Source organism: Lichenostomus cassidix, unplaced genomic scaffold (genome assembly GCF_008360975.1).
Source record: "Lichenostomus cassidix isolate B80296 unplaced genomic scaffold, HeHo_3.0 HiC_scaffold_39, whole genome shotgun sequence".
Taxonomy (NCBI): domain Eukaryota; kingdom Metazoa; phylum Chordata; class Aves; order Passeriformes; family Meliphagidae; genus Lichenostomus; species Lichenostomus cassidix.
In genome coordinates, this window is record NW_028147446.1 from 1,195,296 (window position 1) to 1,209,057 (window position 13,762).

The following is a 13,762-nucleotide window of genomic DNA, read 5'->3' on the forward strand; positions in this document are numbered from 1 at the left end:
ATGGTGACCCCGAGGTGACCATGCTGACCCTGCTGACCCCGGGCTGGCCATGGTGACCCCATGCTGACCCCGGTGTGACCCCACAGGACATGAGCACCCTGGTGGCTGCCCACATGCGGCACATCCTGCTGGCGCTGGGCTGACCTTGGTGACCCCAGGCTGTCCCCACTGACCCCAGGCTGAACGTGGTGACCCCATGCTGACCCCACTGACCCCAGGCTGTCCCCACTGACCCCAGTGTGACCCCCCAGGACATGAGCGCCCTGGTGGCTGCCCGCATGTGGCACATCCCGCTGGCCCCGGGCTGACCCCAGGCTGTCCATGGTGACCCTGGGATGTCCCTGGTGACCCCATGTTGACCCCACTGACCCCGGCGTGACCCCACAGGACATGAGCGCCCTGGTGGCCACCTGCATGCGGCACATCCCGCTGGCGCCGGGCTGACCCTGGTGACCCTGGTGACCCCATGCTGACCCTGGTGACCCTATCCTGACCCCCCAGGACATGAGCGCCCTGGTGGCCGCCCGCATGCGGCACATCCCGCTGGCCCTGGGCTGTCCATGGTGACCCCAGGCTGTCCCCACTGACCCCGGTGTGACCCCCCAGGACATGAGCGCCCTGGTGGCCGCCCGCATGCGGCACATCCCGCTGGCCCTGGGCTGACCCCAGGCTGTCCCCACTGACCCCACTGACCCCAGGCTGTCCCCAGTGACCCCATGCTGACCCCACTGACCCCATGCTGACCCCACTGACCCCGGTGTGACCCCCCAGGACATGAGCGCCCTGGTGGCCGCCCGCATGCGGCACATCCCGCTGGCCCCGGGCTGACCCCAGGCTGTCCATGGTGACCCTGGTGACCCCATGGTGACCCTATCCTGACCCCCAGGACATGAGCACCCTGGTGGCCGCCCGCATGCGGCACATCCCACTGGCCCTGGGGTGACCCCAGGCTGTCCCCACTGACCCCACTGACCCCAGGCTGTCCCCACTGACCCCAGGCTGTCCCCAGTGACCCCATGCTGACCCTGTTGACCCCGGTGTGACCCCCCAGGACATGAGCGCCCTGGTGGCCGCCCGCATGCGGCACATCCCGCTGGCGCCCGGCTCGGACTGGCGGGACCTGCCCAACATCGAGGTGCGGCTGTCGGACGGCACGAGCACCCGCAAGCTGCGCTACACCCACCACGAGCGCAAGAACGGCCGCAGCAGCTCCGGGGCTCTGCGCGGAGTCTGCTCCTGTGCCGAAGGTGGGTTGGTCAGGATCGCCTCCAACAGAGCTAAAATGAAGTTAAAAGAACTAAAAAACAAAAAAAAAATTGGTTTGTTTGAGGCCTTTAAGGTGAGCAGAACTGATTTGAGAAATACGCCAAAAATGGACAGTGAGTCACGAGGGGTTTACAAATTCTGTTTGTTAACATATCAGGTTTTAATTGTCGCTAAATCAAACTCAGGAGAATTTAAAAAAATTGATTAGAAGCTTTAAAGGTGAGTTTAGGGTGAGCAGAACCGGTTTGAGAAATACACTCAAAATGGACAGAGAGACACGAGGGGTTTATAAATTCTGTTTATTAACATATCAGGCTTTAATTCTCACTAAAACAAACCCAGGAGAATTTAAAAAAACTGATTAGAGAATTTTAAAAAATTGATGAGAGGCTTTAAAGGTGAGTTTAGGGTGAGCAGAGCCTATTCAAGAAACTACATCCAAAATGGACAGCGAGTCATGAGGTGTTTATAAATTCTGTTTATTAACATATCAGGCTTTAATTCTCACTAAATCAAACCCAGAAGAATTTTAAAAAATTGATTAGAGAATTTTAAAAAATTGGGGTTTTTATATCAATTTTAAAAAAATTGATTTAAAAAAATTTAGAATTTTAAAAAATTGATTAATTTATATGAATTATAAATTGTAATTTATATGAAGCCTATAAAACTAGCACTTAGCATTTTAGCCAATATGAAGCCTATTGCTTCACAGCTTTTAATAATTTATGTGAATTTTAGCATTTTTAATGAAATTTTTAGCATTTTATATGAAACCCATAGAATTAGCATTTTGTATTTTAGCCGATATGAAGCCTATTGCTTCAGAGCTTTTAGCATTTTATGTGAATTTTAGCATTTTGCATGAAATCTTTAGTATTTTATATGAAACCTGTAAAACCAGCACTTTTATATGAAACCCATAAAATTAGCACTTTGTATTTTAGCCAATATGAAGCCTATTGCTTCAGAGCTTTTAGCATTCTATGTGAATTTTAGCATTTTGTATGAAATTTTTAGCATTTCATGTAAAACCTGTAAAACCAGCACTTTGTATTTTAGCCTATATGAAGCTTAATGCTTCATAGCTTTTAGGATTTTATGTGAATTTTAGCATTTTGTATGAAATTTTTAGCATTTCATATGAAACCTGTAAAACTAGCACTTTTTATTCTAGCCGATATGAAGCTATTGCTTCATAATTTTCAACATTTTATATGAATTTTAACATTTTGTATGACATTTTTAGCATTTCATATGAAACCTGTAAAACCAGCACTTTGTATTTTAGCCGACACAAACCCTATCTCACACCAAAATCACATGACAAACAGAAGCTAAATACCCTTCAGACATCACAGGCCCCCCAAACCCCCATTTTTTTACCGAAATTTGTGTTTTTCCCGCCTCAGGGAAGCCGTGTGACCCGGCTGACCGGCAGTTCAACACGCTCATCCCGTGGTGTCTCCCGCACACCGGCAACCGGCACAACCACTGGGCAGGGCTGTACGGGCGCCTCGAGTGGGACGGCTTCTTCAGCACCACCGTCACCAACCCTGAGCCCATGGGCAAGCAGGTGGGCCAGCAGCCCTGGGCACAGCCTGGCTGGCCTTGGTGGTGTCCTGTGGCCACCTTGTGCCAGCCTTCGGTGGTGTCCAGTGGTCATCGTTGTCCCAAACCTTGGGTTGGTTTGGTGGTGTCCAGTGGCCACCATGTCTCAAACCCTGGGTTGGTTTGGTGGTGTCCAATGGCCACCATGACCCAACCTTTGGTGGTCTCCAGTGGCCACCTTGTGCCAGCTTTGGTGGTGTCCAGTGGTCATCGTTGTCCCAACTATTGGGTTGGTTTGGTGGTGTCCAGTGGTCATCGTTGTCCCAACTATTGGGTGGCTTTGGTGGTGTCCAGTGGCCTCCATGACCCAACCTTTGGTGGTGTCCAGTGGTTATCGTTGTCATAGCTTTGGGTGGTTTGGTGGTGTCCAGTGGTCATCGTCCCAACTATTGGGTGGTCTTGGTGGTGTCCAGTGGTCATCATTGTCCCAACCCTTGATGGTGCCCAATGGTCACCATTGTCCCAACCCTTGGGTTGGTTTGGTGGTGTCGTGGCCATGTCCAATGGCTGGGTGGGTTTGATGGTGTGCAATGTCCCACTGGGTGGGTGTGGTGGTGTCCCCATGTCCCCTGCAGTCCCATGGTGTCCCCATGTCCCTGGCAGTCCCACGGTGTCCCCATGTCCCACTGGGCGGTGTGTGGTGTCTCCATGTCCCACTGGGCGGTCTCACGGTGTCCCCATGTCCCACTGTCCGGTGCTGTGGTCACTGCAGGGCCGCGTGCTCCACCCCGAGCAGCACCGCGTGGTCAGTGTGCGGGAGTGCGCTCGATCCCAAGGCTTCCCCGACACCTACCGCCTCTTCGGGAACATCCTGGACAAGCACAGACAGGTCAGCGGCCTGGGACGGGGTCACCGAGCTGCTGTCCCCTTGTCCCCATTGTCCCCATTGTCCCCATTGTCCCCATTGTCCCTTGTCCCCATTGTCCCATATCCATTCTCCCGTTTTCCCATTGTCCAGTGACCCCATTGTCCCATTGGACATTGTCCATTGTCCCCATTGTCCCCATTGTCCCCATTGTGCAGTGACCCCATTGTCCATTGTCCCCTTTTCCCATTGTCTTATGTCCCCAGTGTCCTTCTTTCCCAGTGTCCTTTTGTCCCTTTGTCCTGTTGTCCCTTTGTCCCAGTGCCCATTGTCCCTTAATCCTGTTGTCCATTGGCCCTTTTGTCCTGTTGTCCATTGTCCCATGCCCATTGTCCCTCTGTCCCACTGTCCCTCTCCACTGTCCCTCTGTCCCATTGTCCCATGTCCCCTTGTCCCATTGTCCCATGCCCATTGTCCCATGTCCCTCTGTCTCTCTGTCCCATGTCCCTCTGTCCCATATCCCTCTGTCCCATTGTCCCACTGTCCCATGTCCCCATTGTCCCTCTGTCCCACTGTCCCTCTCCCCATGTCCAACTGTCCCATGTCCCACTGTCCCTCTGTCCCATTGTCCCTTGTCCCTCTCCCATTGTCCCTCTGTCCCTCTGTCCCCATTGTCCCTTTGTCCCTCTGTCTCTCTCCCTCTGTCCCTCTGTCCCATATCCCATTGTCCCTCTGTCCCTCTGTCCCTCTGTCCCTCTCCCCTTGTCCCACTGTCCCATGTCCCACTGTCCCTCTGTCCCATTGTCCCATATCCCACTGTCCCACTGTCCCTCTGTCCCTTGTCCCCAGGTGGGCAGCGGTGCCACCCCCGCTGGCCAAAGCCATCGGCCTGGAGATCAAGGCCTGCGTTGTGGCCAAGCTGCGCCAGGACATGGCCGGTGAGTGTCCTTCCCGCGGTGTCACCGCTGTCCCCAGGTGTCCCCACAGTGTCCCCAGGTGTCACCGTGGTGTCCCTGCTATCCCCACGGTGTCCCCAGGTGTCCCCCGGTGTCCCCAGATGTCCCCACAGTGTCCCCAGGTGTCCCCACTGTGTCCCCAGTGTCCCCAGGTGTCACTGCTGTCCCCGCGATGTCCCCAGGTGTCCCCACAGTGTCCCCAGATGTCACCGCGCTGTCCCCACAGTGTCCCCAGGTGTCCCTGCGGTGTCCCTGCGGTGTCCCTGAGTGTCACCGCAGTGTCCCCGTGGTGTCCCCAGGTGTCTCCATTGTCCCCAGGTGTCACCGCGGCCCTGTTGTCCTCAGGTGTCACTGCTGTCACTGCGGTGTCCCCACAGTGTCCCCACGGTGTCTCCAGGTGTCCCCAGGTGTCCCCAGGGGTCCCCGCTGTTCCCAGGTGTCCCCATTGTCCCCAGGTGTCCCCACAGTGTCCCCAGGTGTCCCCAGGTGTCCCCACGGTGTCCCCAGGTGTCCCCAGGTGTCCTCGCAGCCCCATTGTCCCCTGGTGTCCCTGCAGTGTCACCGTTGTCCCCAGGTGTCCCTGCAGTGTCCCCACAGTGTCCCCACGGTGTCCCCACTGTCCCCAGGTGTCCCCGTTGTCCCCAGGTGTCACCATAGTGTCCCCCTTGTCCCCAGCTGTCCCCACAGTGTCCCCACAATGTCCCCACGGTGTCCCCACTGTCCCCAGGTGTCCCCGTGGTGTCCCCAGGTGTCCCCACAGTCTCCCCCTTGTCCCCAGGTGTCACCAAGGTGTCCCCCTTGTCCCCAGGTGTCCCCACAGTGTCCCCCTTGTCCCCAGGTGTCCCCGCGGCGCCGCAGGAGCCGATGGAAACAGCAGGGTGACACCGTGGAAGCCACAGAGCCCTGCGGGGGGACGGGGAGGCCACCTGGTCCATTTGGGGATGTTTTATTTTTGGCTTTTTGCTTCCGTTTGGTTTTGTTTGCCTTTTTTTTTTTCTTCTCTTTTCCCCTCATTTTTCTACATTTTCTCTATTTTCCTCCTTTTTTTCTTTTCCCCCTTTTTTCTTTTTTCCCCCTCTTTATATCCCTTTTTTTCTTTCCCCTTTTTTTCCTTTTTTTCCCCTTTTTCTGTTTATTTTTTCCCCTTTTTCTGTTTATTTTTTCCCCTTTTTTATCTACATCCTCCTTCTTTCCCCCTTGGTTTTTTCCACCTTTTCCCTCCTTTTTCTTTTGTGTTTTTTTTTTTTTAATTTTTTCCTGAAATTTTAATTTTGTCCCCTTTCAAAAAAACTTTTTCTTTCTCCCTTTTGCCTTTTATTTTTTAAATTTTTTTAAAATTCCCTCAGCGCCGTGCTGCTCCAACCTCCCCCGGCCCGGCGATTCTCCCCGTTTTTATCCCGTTCTACCCAACCCCCCGCGGCCGCTTTGTACAAGTCGGAATTCGATACTTTATGTAGTTTTTATATGTTGTAATATTTCTTCAAATAAATCGTTATAAGTTAACTTATAAACAATCAACTCGCGCCGCGCTCGGCTAGGCCGCAGCCCTCATGGCGGCGTTGCCTAGCAACCGCTTCCCGCCATGCCCCGCGCGCGGCGTTTTCCCGCCCTCTCCCCGCCGGAAGTGGCGGCGGGTCCTTCCGGTGTGCGGCGTGAGGGCGGCGGAGGCGATGCCGACCGGCGACTACGAGTGAGGGGGAAAAACCGGGAATGGCAGCGGGAATGGCGGCGGGAGCGGCGCGGGGAGCCGGGATGGGGGTCGGGAGAGGGGCTGGGGGTGGATCGGAGCGGATCCGGCCGAGCGGGAGCGGCGGAGAGGTCTGGGGGAGAATCGGGCCTGTGGTTGTGAGGGGAACCGGGATGGGGGGGAACCGGGAGGGGAAACGGCGACCGGCAGCGGGACCGGGCTGGGATCCGGGGCAGGGCGCGGTCCGAGCCGATCCGGGCTCCTGGAGGGTCCCAGTCCGTACCGATCGGGGATCCCGGAGGTCCCGATCGGGGGTCTCGGTTATGAGACCATTTTAGTCCCAATCGGGGCTCCGGGAGGTCCCGGTCGGTCCGGATCGGGGGTCCCGATATCGGTCTCGGTTATGAGGCCCGGTCAGTCCCAATCCGGGCTCCGGGAGGATCCCAGTCGGCCTCGATCGGGGTCCTGGAGGGTTTCAATCCATCCCAATTGGGACTCCCCGAGGTCCCGGTCGGTCCCAGTCGGGGTCCTGGAAAGGTCACGGTCGGTTCCAATCCGGCTCCCGGAGGTCTCGGTCTGTCTCAGTCGGGCCTCCCGATATCGGTGCCGGTCGAGGGTCTCGGTTATGAGGCCCGGTCGGTCCCAGTCGGGGCTCCTGGAGGATCCCAGTCGGGGTCCTGGGGGGTCTCAATCCGTCCCGATCTGGGGTCCTGGAAGGTTCCGGTCGGTGTCTGTCGGGGCTCCCGATACCGGTCTCGGTTATGAGGCCCGGTGGGTCCCTGTCAGGGCTCCCGGAGGTCCCGGTCTGTCTCGATCCGGGGTCCTGGAAGGTCCCGGTCGGTCCGGATTGGGGCTCCCGATATCGGTCTCGGTTATGAGGCCTGGTCCGTCCCAGTCGGGGCTCCGGGAGGTCCTGGTTAGTCCCAGTCGGGGCTCCGAGAGGATCCCAATCCGTCCCAGTCCGGGGTCCTGGAGGATCCCAGTCGGGGTTCCCCGAGGTCCCGGTCTGTCTCAATCCGGGGCTCCGGGAGGTCCCGGTCGGTCCAGATCGGGGATCCCGGTATCGGTCTCGGTTATGAGGCCATTTTAGTCCCAATCGTGGCTCCCGGAGGTACCGGTAGGTCTCTGTCGGGGCTCCCGGTATCGGTCCCTATCGGGGCTCCGGAAGGTCCCGGTCAGTCCCTATCGGGGCTCCGGAAGGTCCCGGTCAGTCCCAATCCAGCTCCCGGCCACTCGGTGGGTCTCACGGCCCCGGGGGGACATTGGGCGGGACTGTGACTGTGAGGGGAGGGGGCGTCATTGGGGACACAGGGACAGCAGGGGACACGAAGGGACAGAGAGACCCTGAGGGTGGCACAGGGACCCTGAGGGTGACCCAGGGATGCTGAGGGTGACACAGAGACAGCAGGATGACACAGAGGGGACAGAGAGACCCTGAGGGTGGCACAGGGACAGCAGGGGACACGGAGGGGACAGAGAGACCCTGAGGGTGACACAGGGACAGCAGTGGACACAGGGGACAGAGGGACCCTGAGGGTGACACAGGGACGGCAGGGGACACGGAGGGGACAGAGGGATCTGACTCAGTTTTGTCCCAACAGTTCCAAGCCCAGCTGGGCTGACCAGGTGGAGGAGGAGGGAGGAGAGGATGGTGAGTGTCACCTGTGCCACCTGTGTCACCTGTGTCACCTGCCCGGGGTGACACCTGTGTCCTGCATCCTTGGGGACAAGGAGCCATCGAGGGGCTGGGCAAGGGAGGGGTGACTCTCCCTGGTGAGGGGGTTACCTGTGCCCAGGTGAGGCTGTACCTGTGCCCAGGTGTCCCCTCTGTCCCCACAGACAAGTGCATCACCAGCGAGCTGCTGAAGGATCTCCCCTTACCTGGAGTCCTGGGTGGTCCTTCCAGTGCTGAGGCTGAGCTGCTGAAGGGAGGTGAGTTGGGGACACACCTGGACACACCTGGGACACACCTAGACACACCTGGACACATCTGGGACACACCTGGGACACGCCTGGACACACCTGGGGCATACCTAGACACGCCTGGACACACGTGAGGCACACCTGGACACACCTGGGACATGCCTGGAAACACATGGACACACCTGGACATACCTGGGACACACCTGGGTCACACCTGGGTCACACCTGGACACATGTGGACACACCTGGGACATACCTGGACACACCTGGGGCACACTGGGACACATGGGACACACCTGGGACATACCTGGACACACCTGGGGCACACTGGGACACATGGGACACACCTGGGACATACCTGGACACACCTGGGGCACACTGGGACACATGGGACACACCTGGGACATACCTGGACACACCTGGGGCACACTGGGACACATGGGACACACCTGGGACACACCTAAACGCACCTGGGACATGCCTGGACACACCTGGGACACACCTGGGATACACCCAGACATACCTGGGACACACCTGGGCACACCTGGACGCTCACCTGTCCTATCCTGACCCCAGGGCCTCTCCCACCCCCCAAGGAGGTGATCAATGGCAACATCAAAACCATCACCGAGTACCGCGAGGAGGAGGATGGGCGCAAGGTCAAGGTGAGCTGGCACAGGTGTGCCACCTGAGCCTCCAGTTGGGCATCCCTGAGCTCCAAATTTGGGTTTTTTGGGGCTCAGGTGCTTCAGGGAACCCCAGATTTGGGTTTTTTGGGGCTCAGGTGCTTCAGGGAACCCCAAGTTTTGACCAAAATGGGGTGGAGGTGCCTCAGGTAACCCCAAATGTGGAATTCATGATCCCAAATTTTGGCTTTTTGGGGGTTTTGGGGCTTCAGGTGAATCCAAATTAGGACAAAAATGGGGTGGAGGTGCCTCAGGTAACCCCAAATTTGGCTTTTTGGGGTTCAGGTGTTCCAGGAACCCCCAAATTTGGTTTTTTGGGCACAAATGCCCTTAAGTACTCTCAAATTTGGGGCTTTTTAGGGCTCAGATGCTCCAGGTATCTCCAAATTTGGGGTTTTTTTGGGATCAGATGTTCTACATGCCCCCAGATTTGGGTTTTTTTTGGATCAGATGCTCTGGGTACCCCCAAATTTGGGGTTTTTTTTGATCAGGTGCTCCAGGATCCCCCAAATTTGGGGGTTTTTTGGGGCTCAGGTGTCTCTCCTGCCCCAATCCCGTATTTTCCCCATTCCCAGATCATCCGAACCTTCCGGATCGAAACCCGGAAAGCCTCCAAGGCTGTGGCTCGGCGCAAGGTGAGGGGAGAGCAGGGATGGGAGTGGGAATGGGAATTCCGTGGGGAAAATGTGGGATTTCTGTGGGAATTCCATGGGGAAAGTGTGGGAATTCTGTGGGGAAAGTGTGGGATTTCTGTGGGGAAAGTGTGGGATTTCCTTGGGAAAAGTGTGGGAATTCTGTGGGAAAAGTGTGGGAATTCTGTGGGGAAAGTGTGGGATTTCCATGGGAAAAGTGTGGGAATTCCATGGGAATTCCATGGGGAAAGTGTGGGAATTCTGTGGGAAAAGTGTGGGAATTCTGTGGGGAAAGTGTGGGAATTCTGTGGGGAAAGTGTGGGATTTCCATGGGAAAAGTGTGGGAATTCTGTGGGGAAAGTGTGGGAATTCTGTGGGGAAAGTGTGGGATTTTTGTGGGAACAGGAAAGGGAATTCCCATGGAAATGGGAAGAAGGAATTCTGCGGAAGTGGAAAAATGGAATTCCTGTGGGAATGGGAAAAGGGATTTCTTTAGGAATTGGAAAAGGGATTTCTGTGGGAATGGGGAATGATTCCCTTGGGAAAAGGGAATTCCCTATGGAAAAGGTGAAGGATTCCCTTGGGAACAGGGAAGGATTTCTGTGGGAATTCTGATTCTCATGGAAAAGGGAATTCCCATTTCCTTTCCTGCCGTTTTTCTGGGATTTTGGGGTTCATTTCCCCTTTTTTCCCCTCAGAACTGGAAGAAATTTGGGAATTCTGAGTTCGACGCCCCAGGGCCCAACGTGGCCACGACCACCGTGAGCGACGACGTCTTCATGACCTTCATCACCAGCAAGGAGGTACGGGGACAAGGTGGGGACAGGTGAGACCCAGGTGTGACCTCAGTGTGCCAGGTGTGACCCAGGTTGGGCCAGGTGTGACCTGGGTGTGATCCAGGTGTGAGCTGGTGTGACCAGGTGTGTCACCAGGTGTCCCCAGCTGTCCCAGGTGTATCCCCGGGTGTGTCCCCAGGTGTCCCCAGCTATCCCTAGCTGTCCCAGGTGTATTCCCCGCTGTCCCTAGCTGTCCCCAGCTATCCCCAGGAGTATCCCCAGCCATCCCAGGTGCGTCCCCAGGTGTCCCCAGCTGTGTCCCCAGCTGTCCCAAGTGATCCCAGGTGTGTCCCCAGGTATGTTCCAGGTGTCCTCAGGTGTCCCCAGCTATCCCTAGCTGTCCCAGGTGTGTCCCCAGGTGTATCCCAGGTGTCCCCAACTGTCCCAAGTGATCCCAGGTGTGCTCAGGTGTCCCCAGGTGTATCCCAGGTGTGTCCCCAGCTATGCCTAGCTGTCCCAGCTGTGTCCCCAGGTGTACCCAGGTGATCCCAGGTATCCCCAGGTGATCCCAGGTGTCCCCAAGTGATCCCAGCTGTCCCCAGGTGTATCCCCAGCTGTGTCCCCAGGTGTCCCACCTGTCCCCTCCCACAGGACCTGAACTGCCAGGAGGAGGAGGACCCCATGAACAAGCTGAAGGGCCAGAAGATCGTCTCGTGCCGCATCTGCAAGGGTGACCACTGGACAACGCGCTGTCCCTACAAGGACACGCTGGGGCCCATGCAGAAGGAGCTGGCCGAGCAGCTGGGGCTCTCCACGGGGGAAAAGGAGAAACTGCCAGGGGGTAGGAATCCCAAATCCCCCTTTTTTTGGGGAATTTTCCCTGGTTTTCCCATCTTTTCCCTCTTTTTCATATGGGAAAATGGGTTGGAGACACTTGGGGACATTTGGGGTGACTTCATGCAGGAGGAGCTCCCCGAGCAGCTGGGGAAAAGGAGAAGATTCCAGGGGGTAGGAACCCCAAATCCTGCTTTTTTGGGGAATTTTCAAGCCCCAAATCCCACTTTTTTGGGGGGAATTTTTAAACCCCAAATCCCGCTTTTTTTGGGAATTTTTGAACCCCAAATCCTGCTTTTTTGGGGAATTTTTCCCTTTTTTCCCTGCTCATCCCCATTTCTGTGCAGCGCTGTGGGTTGGTTGGGGACATTTGGGGTCACTGGGGTGACATCTCACCTGTGCTCTCCCCTGTCCTATCCTGTCCCTGTCCCCGTCTCACCTCTCCCTGTCCCTGTCCCCTCCCCTGTCCCCTCACCTCTCCCTGTCCCTGTCACTGTCCCCTCCCCTGTCCCCTCATCCCTGTCCCCTCATCCCTGTCCCCCTATCCCTGTCCCCTCCCCTGTCCCCTCTCATCCCTGTCCCCTCACCTGTCCCCTCACCTCTGCCTGTCCCTGTCCCTCCCCTGTCCCCTATCCCTGTCCCCTCACCTGTCCCTGTCCCCCATCCCTGTGTTCTTCACCTGTCCCTGTCCCTCCCTGTCCTGTCCCTGTTTCCCCATCCCTGTCCCCTCCTGTCCCTCTCTCCTGTCCCATCCCTGTCACCTCCTGTCCCTCTCCCCTCACCTGTCCCTATGCTCTCCCCTGTCCCTGTCCCCCATCATCTGTCCCCTCACCTGTCCCCATTCCCATGTCCCTGTCCCCATCCCTTCACCTATCCTGTCACTGTCCCCTCCTTATTCCCGTCCCTGTCCCTATCCCTGTCCCCATCCCTGTCCATCTCCCCTGTCCCTGTCCCTCTCCCCATTCCCATGTCCTTGTCCCTGTCCCCATTCCCTTATCCCTGTCCCCATTCCCCTCTCCCCTGTCCCTGTCCCCATCCCTGTCCCTCTCCCCATTCCCCTCTATCCTTGTCCCCATTCCCTTATCCCTGTCCCCATACCTGTCCCCATTCCCCTCTCCCCTGTCCCCATTCCCCTCTGTCCGTCTCCCCTGTCCCCATGTCCCTATCCCTGTCCCCATTCCCCTGTCCCTGTCCTTTCCCATATCCCTGTCCCCATTCCCCTGTCCCTCTCCCCTGTCCCTGTCCCTGTCCCCATTCCCCTGTCCCTGTCCTTTCCCATATCCCTGTCCCCATTCCCCTGTCCCCATTCCCCTCTCCCCTGTCCCTGTCCCTGTCCCTTCTGTCCCCAGAGCCAGAGCCAGTCCAGGCTCAGGTGTCCAAGACAGGCAAATATGTCCCTCCGAGCCTGCGGGACGGAGCGAGCCGCCGCGGGGAGAGCATGCAGCCCAACCGCCGTGGTGAGTCAGCTTTGGGGTCATTTTGGGGGATTTTGGGGTCATTTTGGGGTCCTTTGGGGGCTTTGGGGTCATTTATGGTCATTTTGGGGTTTGTTTCATGTGGGGAGAGCATGCAGCCCAACCGCCGTGGTGAGTCAGCTTTGGGGTCAGTTTGGGGGATTTTGGGGTCATTTATGGTCATTTTGGGGTCCTTTTGGAGTCCTTTTGGGGTCATTTATGGTCCTTTTGGGGTCCTTTTGGGGTCATTTATGGTCATTTTGGGGTTTGTGTCACGTGGGGAGAGCATGCAGCCCAACCGCCGCGGTGAGTGAGCATTTTTGGGGTCATTTCGGGGGGTTTTGGGGTCCTTTTGGGGTTTGTGTCACGTGAGGAGAGAGCACGCAGCCCAACTGCCGTGGTGAGTCAGCTTTGGGGTCAGTTTGGGGGATTTTGGGGTCATTTTGGGGCTTTGGGGTCATTTATGGTCCTTTTGGGGTCCTTTTGGGGTCATTCTGGGGTTATTTTCACGTGGGGAGAGCATGCAGCCCAACCGCCGTGGTGAGTGAACTTTTGGGGTCATTTCGGGGGGTTTTGGGGTCCTTTTGGGGTTTGTGTCACGAGGAGAGAGCACACAGCCCAACCACTGCGGTGAGTGAACTTTTGGGGTCATTTTGGGAGGTTTTGGGGTCATTTTGGGGTCCTTTTGGGGTTTGTGTCATGAGGAGAGAGCATGCAGTCCAACCGCCGCGGTGAGTGAACTTTTGGGGTCATTTTGGAGGGTTTTGGGGTCCTTTTGGGGTCCTTTTGGGGTTTGTGTCACGTGGGGAGAGAGCACGCAGCCCAACTGCCGTGGTGAGTCAGCTTTGGGGTCATTTTGGGGGATTTTGGGGTCCTTTTGGGGTTTGTGTCACGAGGAGAGAGCATGCAGCCCAACCGCTGCGGTGAGTGAACTTTTGGGGTCATTTTGGGGGATTTTGGGGCTTTGGGGTCATTTATGGTCATTTTGGGGTCCTTTGGGGGCTTTGGGGTCATTTATGGTCCTTTTGGGGTCCTTTTGGGGTCATTTTGGAGTTTGTGTCACATGGGGAGAGCATGCAGCCCAACCGCTGCAGTGAGTGCAGCTTTTTGGGGTCATTTTGGGGGATTTTGG

At 56.6% G+C, this 13,762-nt stretch overlaps 2 protein-coding genes and 1 long non-coding RNA gene across 52 annotated transcripts in view; all 3 read left to right on the forward strand.

Moving 5' to 3' along the window:
* Positions 1-3,838, forward strand: part of DNMT1 (DNA methyltransferase 1) — a 32,133-nt gene extending 28,295 nt beyond the window's left edge. The window contains exons 30-32 of the mRNA XM_085045775.1: positions 1,052-1,247; positions 2,679-2,842; positions 3,590-3,838. Coding sequence (XP_084901901.1) covers positions 1,052-1,247; positions 2,679-2,842; positions 3,590-3,838 — 609 coding nt within the window. The remainder of the gene's footprint in view (positions 1-1,051; positions 1,248-2,678; positions 2,843-3,589) is intronic.
* Positions 3,839-4,499: 661 nt separating this feature from the next.
* LOC146422658 (uncharacterized) lies at positions 4,500-6,152 on the forward strand. Its single transcript, XR_014848042.1, has 2 exons — positions 4,500-4,620; positions 5,477-6,152. It is a non-coding gene; the product is annotated as an uncharacterized LOC146422658 (long non-coding RNA).
* Positions 6,153-6,247: 95 nt separating this feature from the next.
* The window catches only part of LOC146422659 (eukaryotic translation initiation factor 3 subunit G), a 69,875-nt gene continuing 62,360 nt past the window's right edge, over positions 6,248-13,762 (forward strand). For all 50 annotated transcript variants that reach the window (XR_014847969.1, XR_014847970.1, XR_014847971.1 and 47 more), the window contains exons 1-8: positions 6,248-6,328; positions 7,927-7,976; positions 8,165-8,257; positions 8,825-8,913; positions 9,510-9,569; positions 10,265-10,369; positions 10,994-11,183; positions 12,526-12,633. Coding sequence is in view for 1 of the 50 variants with exons in the window: in XM_085045987.1 (XP_084902113.1) it covers positions 6,309-6,328; positions 7,927-7,976; positions 8,165-8,257; positions 8,825-8,913; positions 9,510-9,569; positions 10,265-10,369; positions 10,994-11,183; positions 12,526-12,633 (715 nt within the window). In the remaining 49 variants the exon portion in view is untranslated. The remainder of the gene's footprint in view (positions 6,329-7,926; positions 7,977-8,164; positions 8,258-8,824; positions 8,914-9,509; positions 9,570-10,264; positions 10,370-10,993; positions 11,184-12,525; positions 12,634-13,762) is intronic.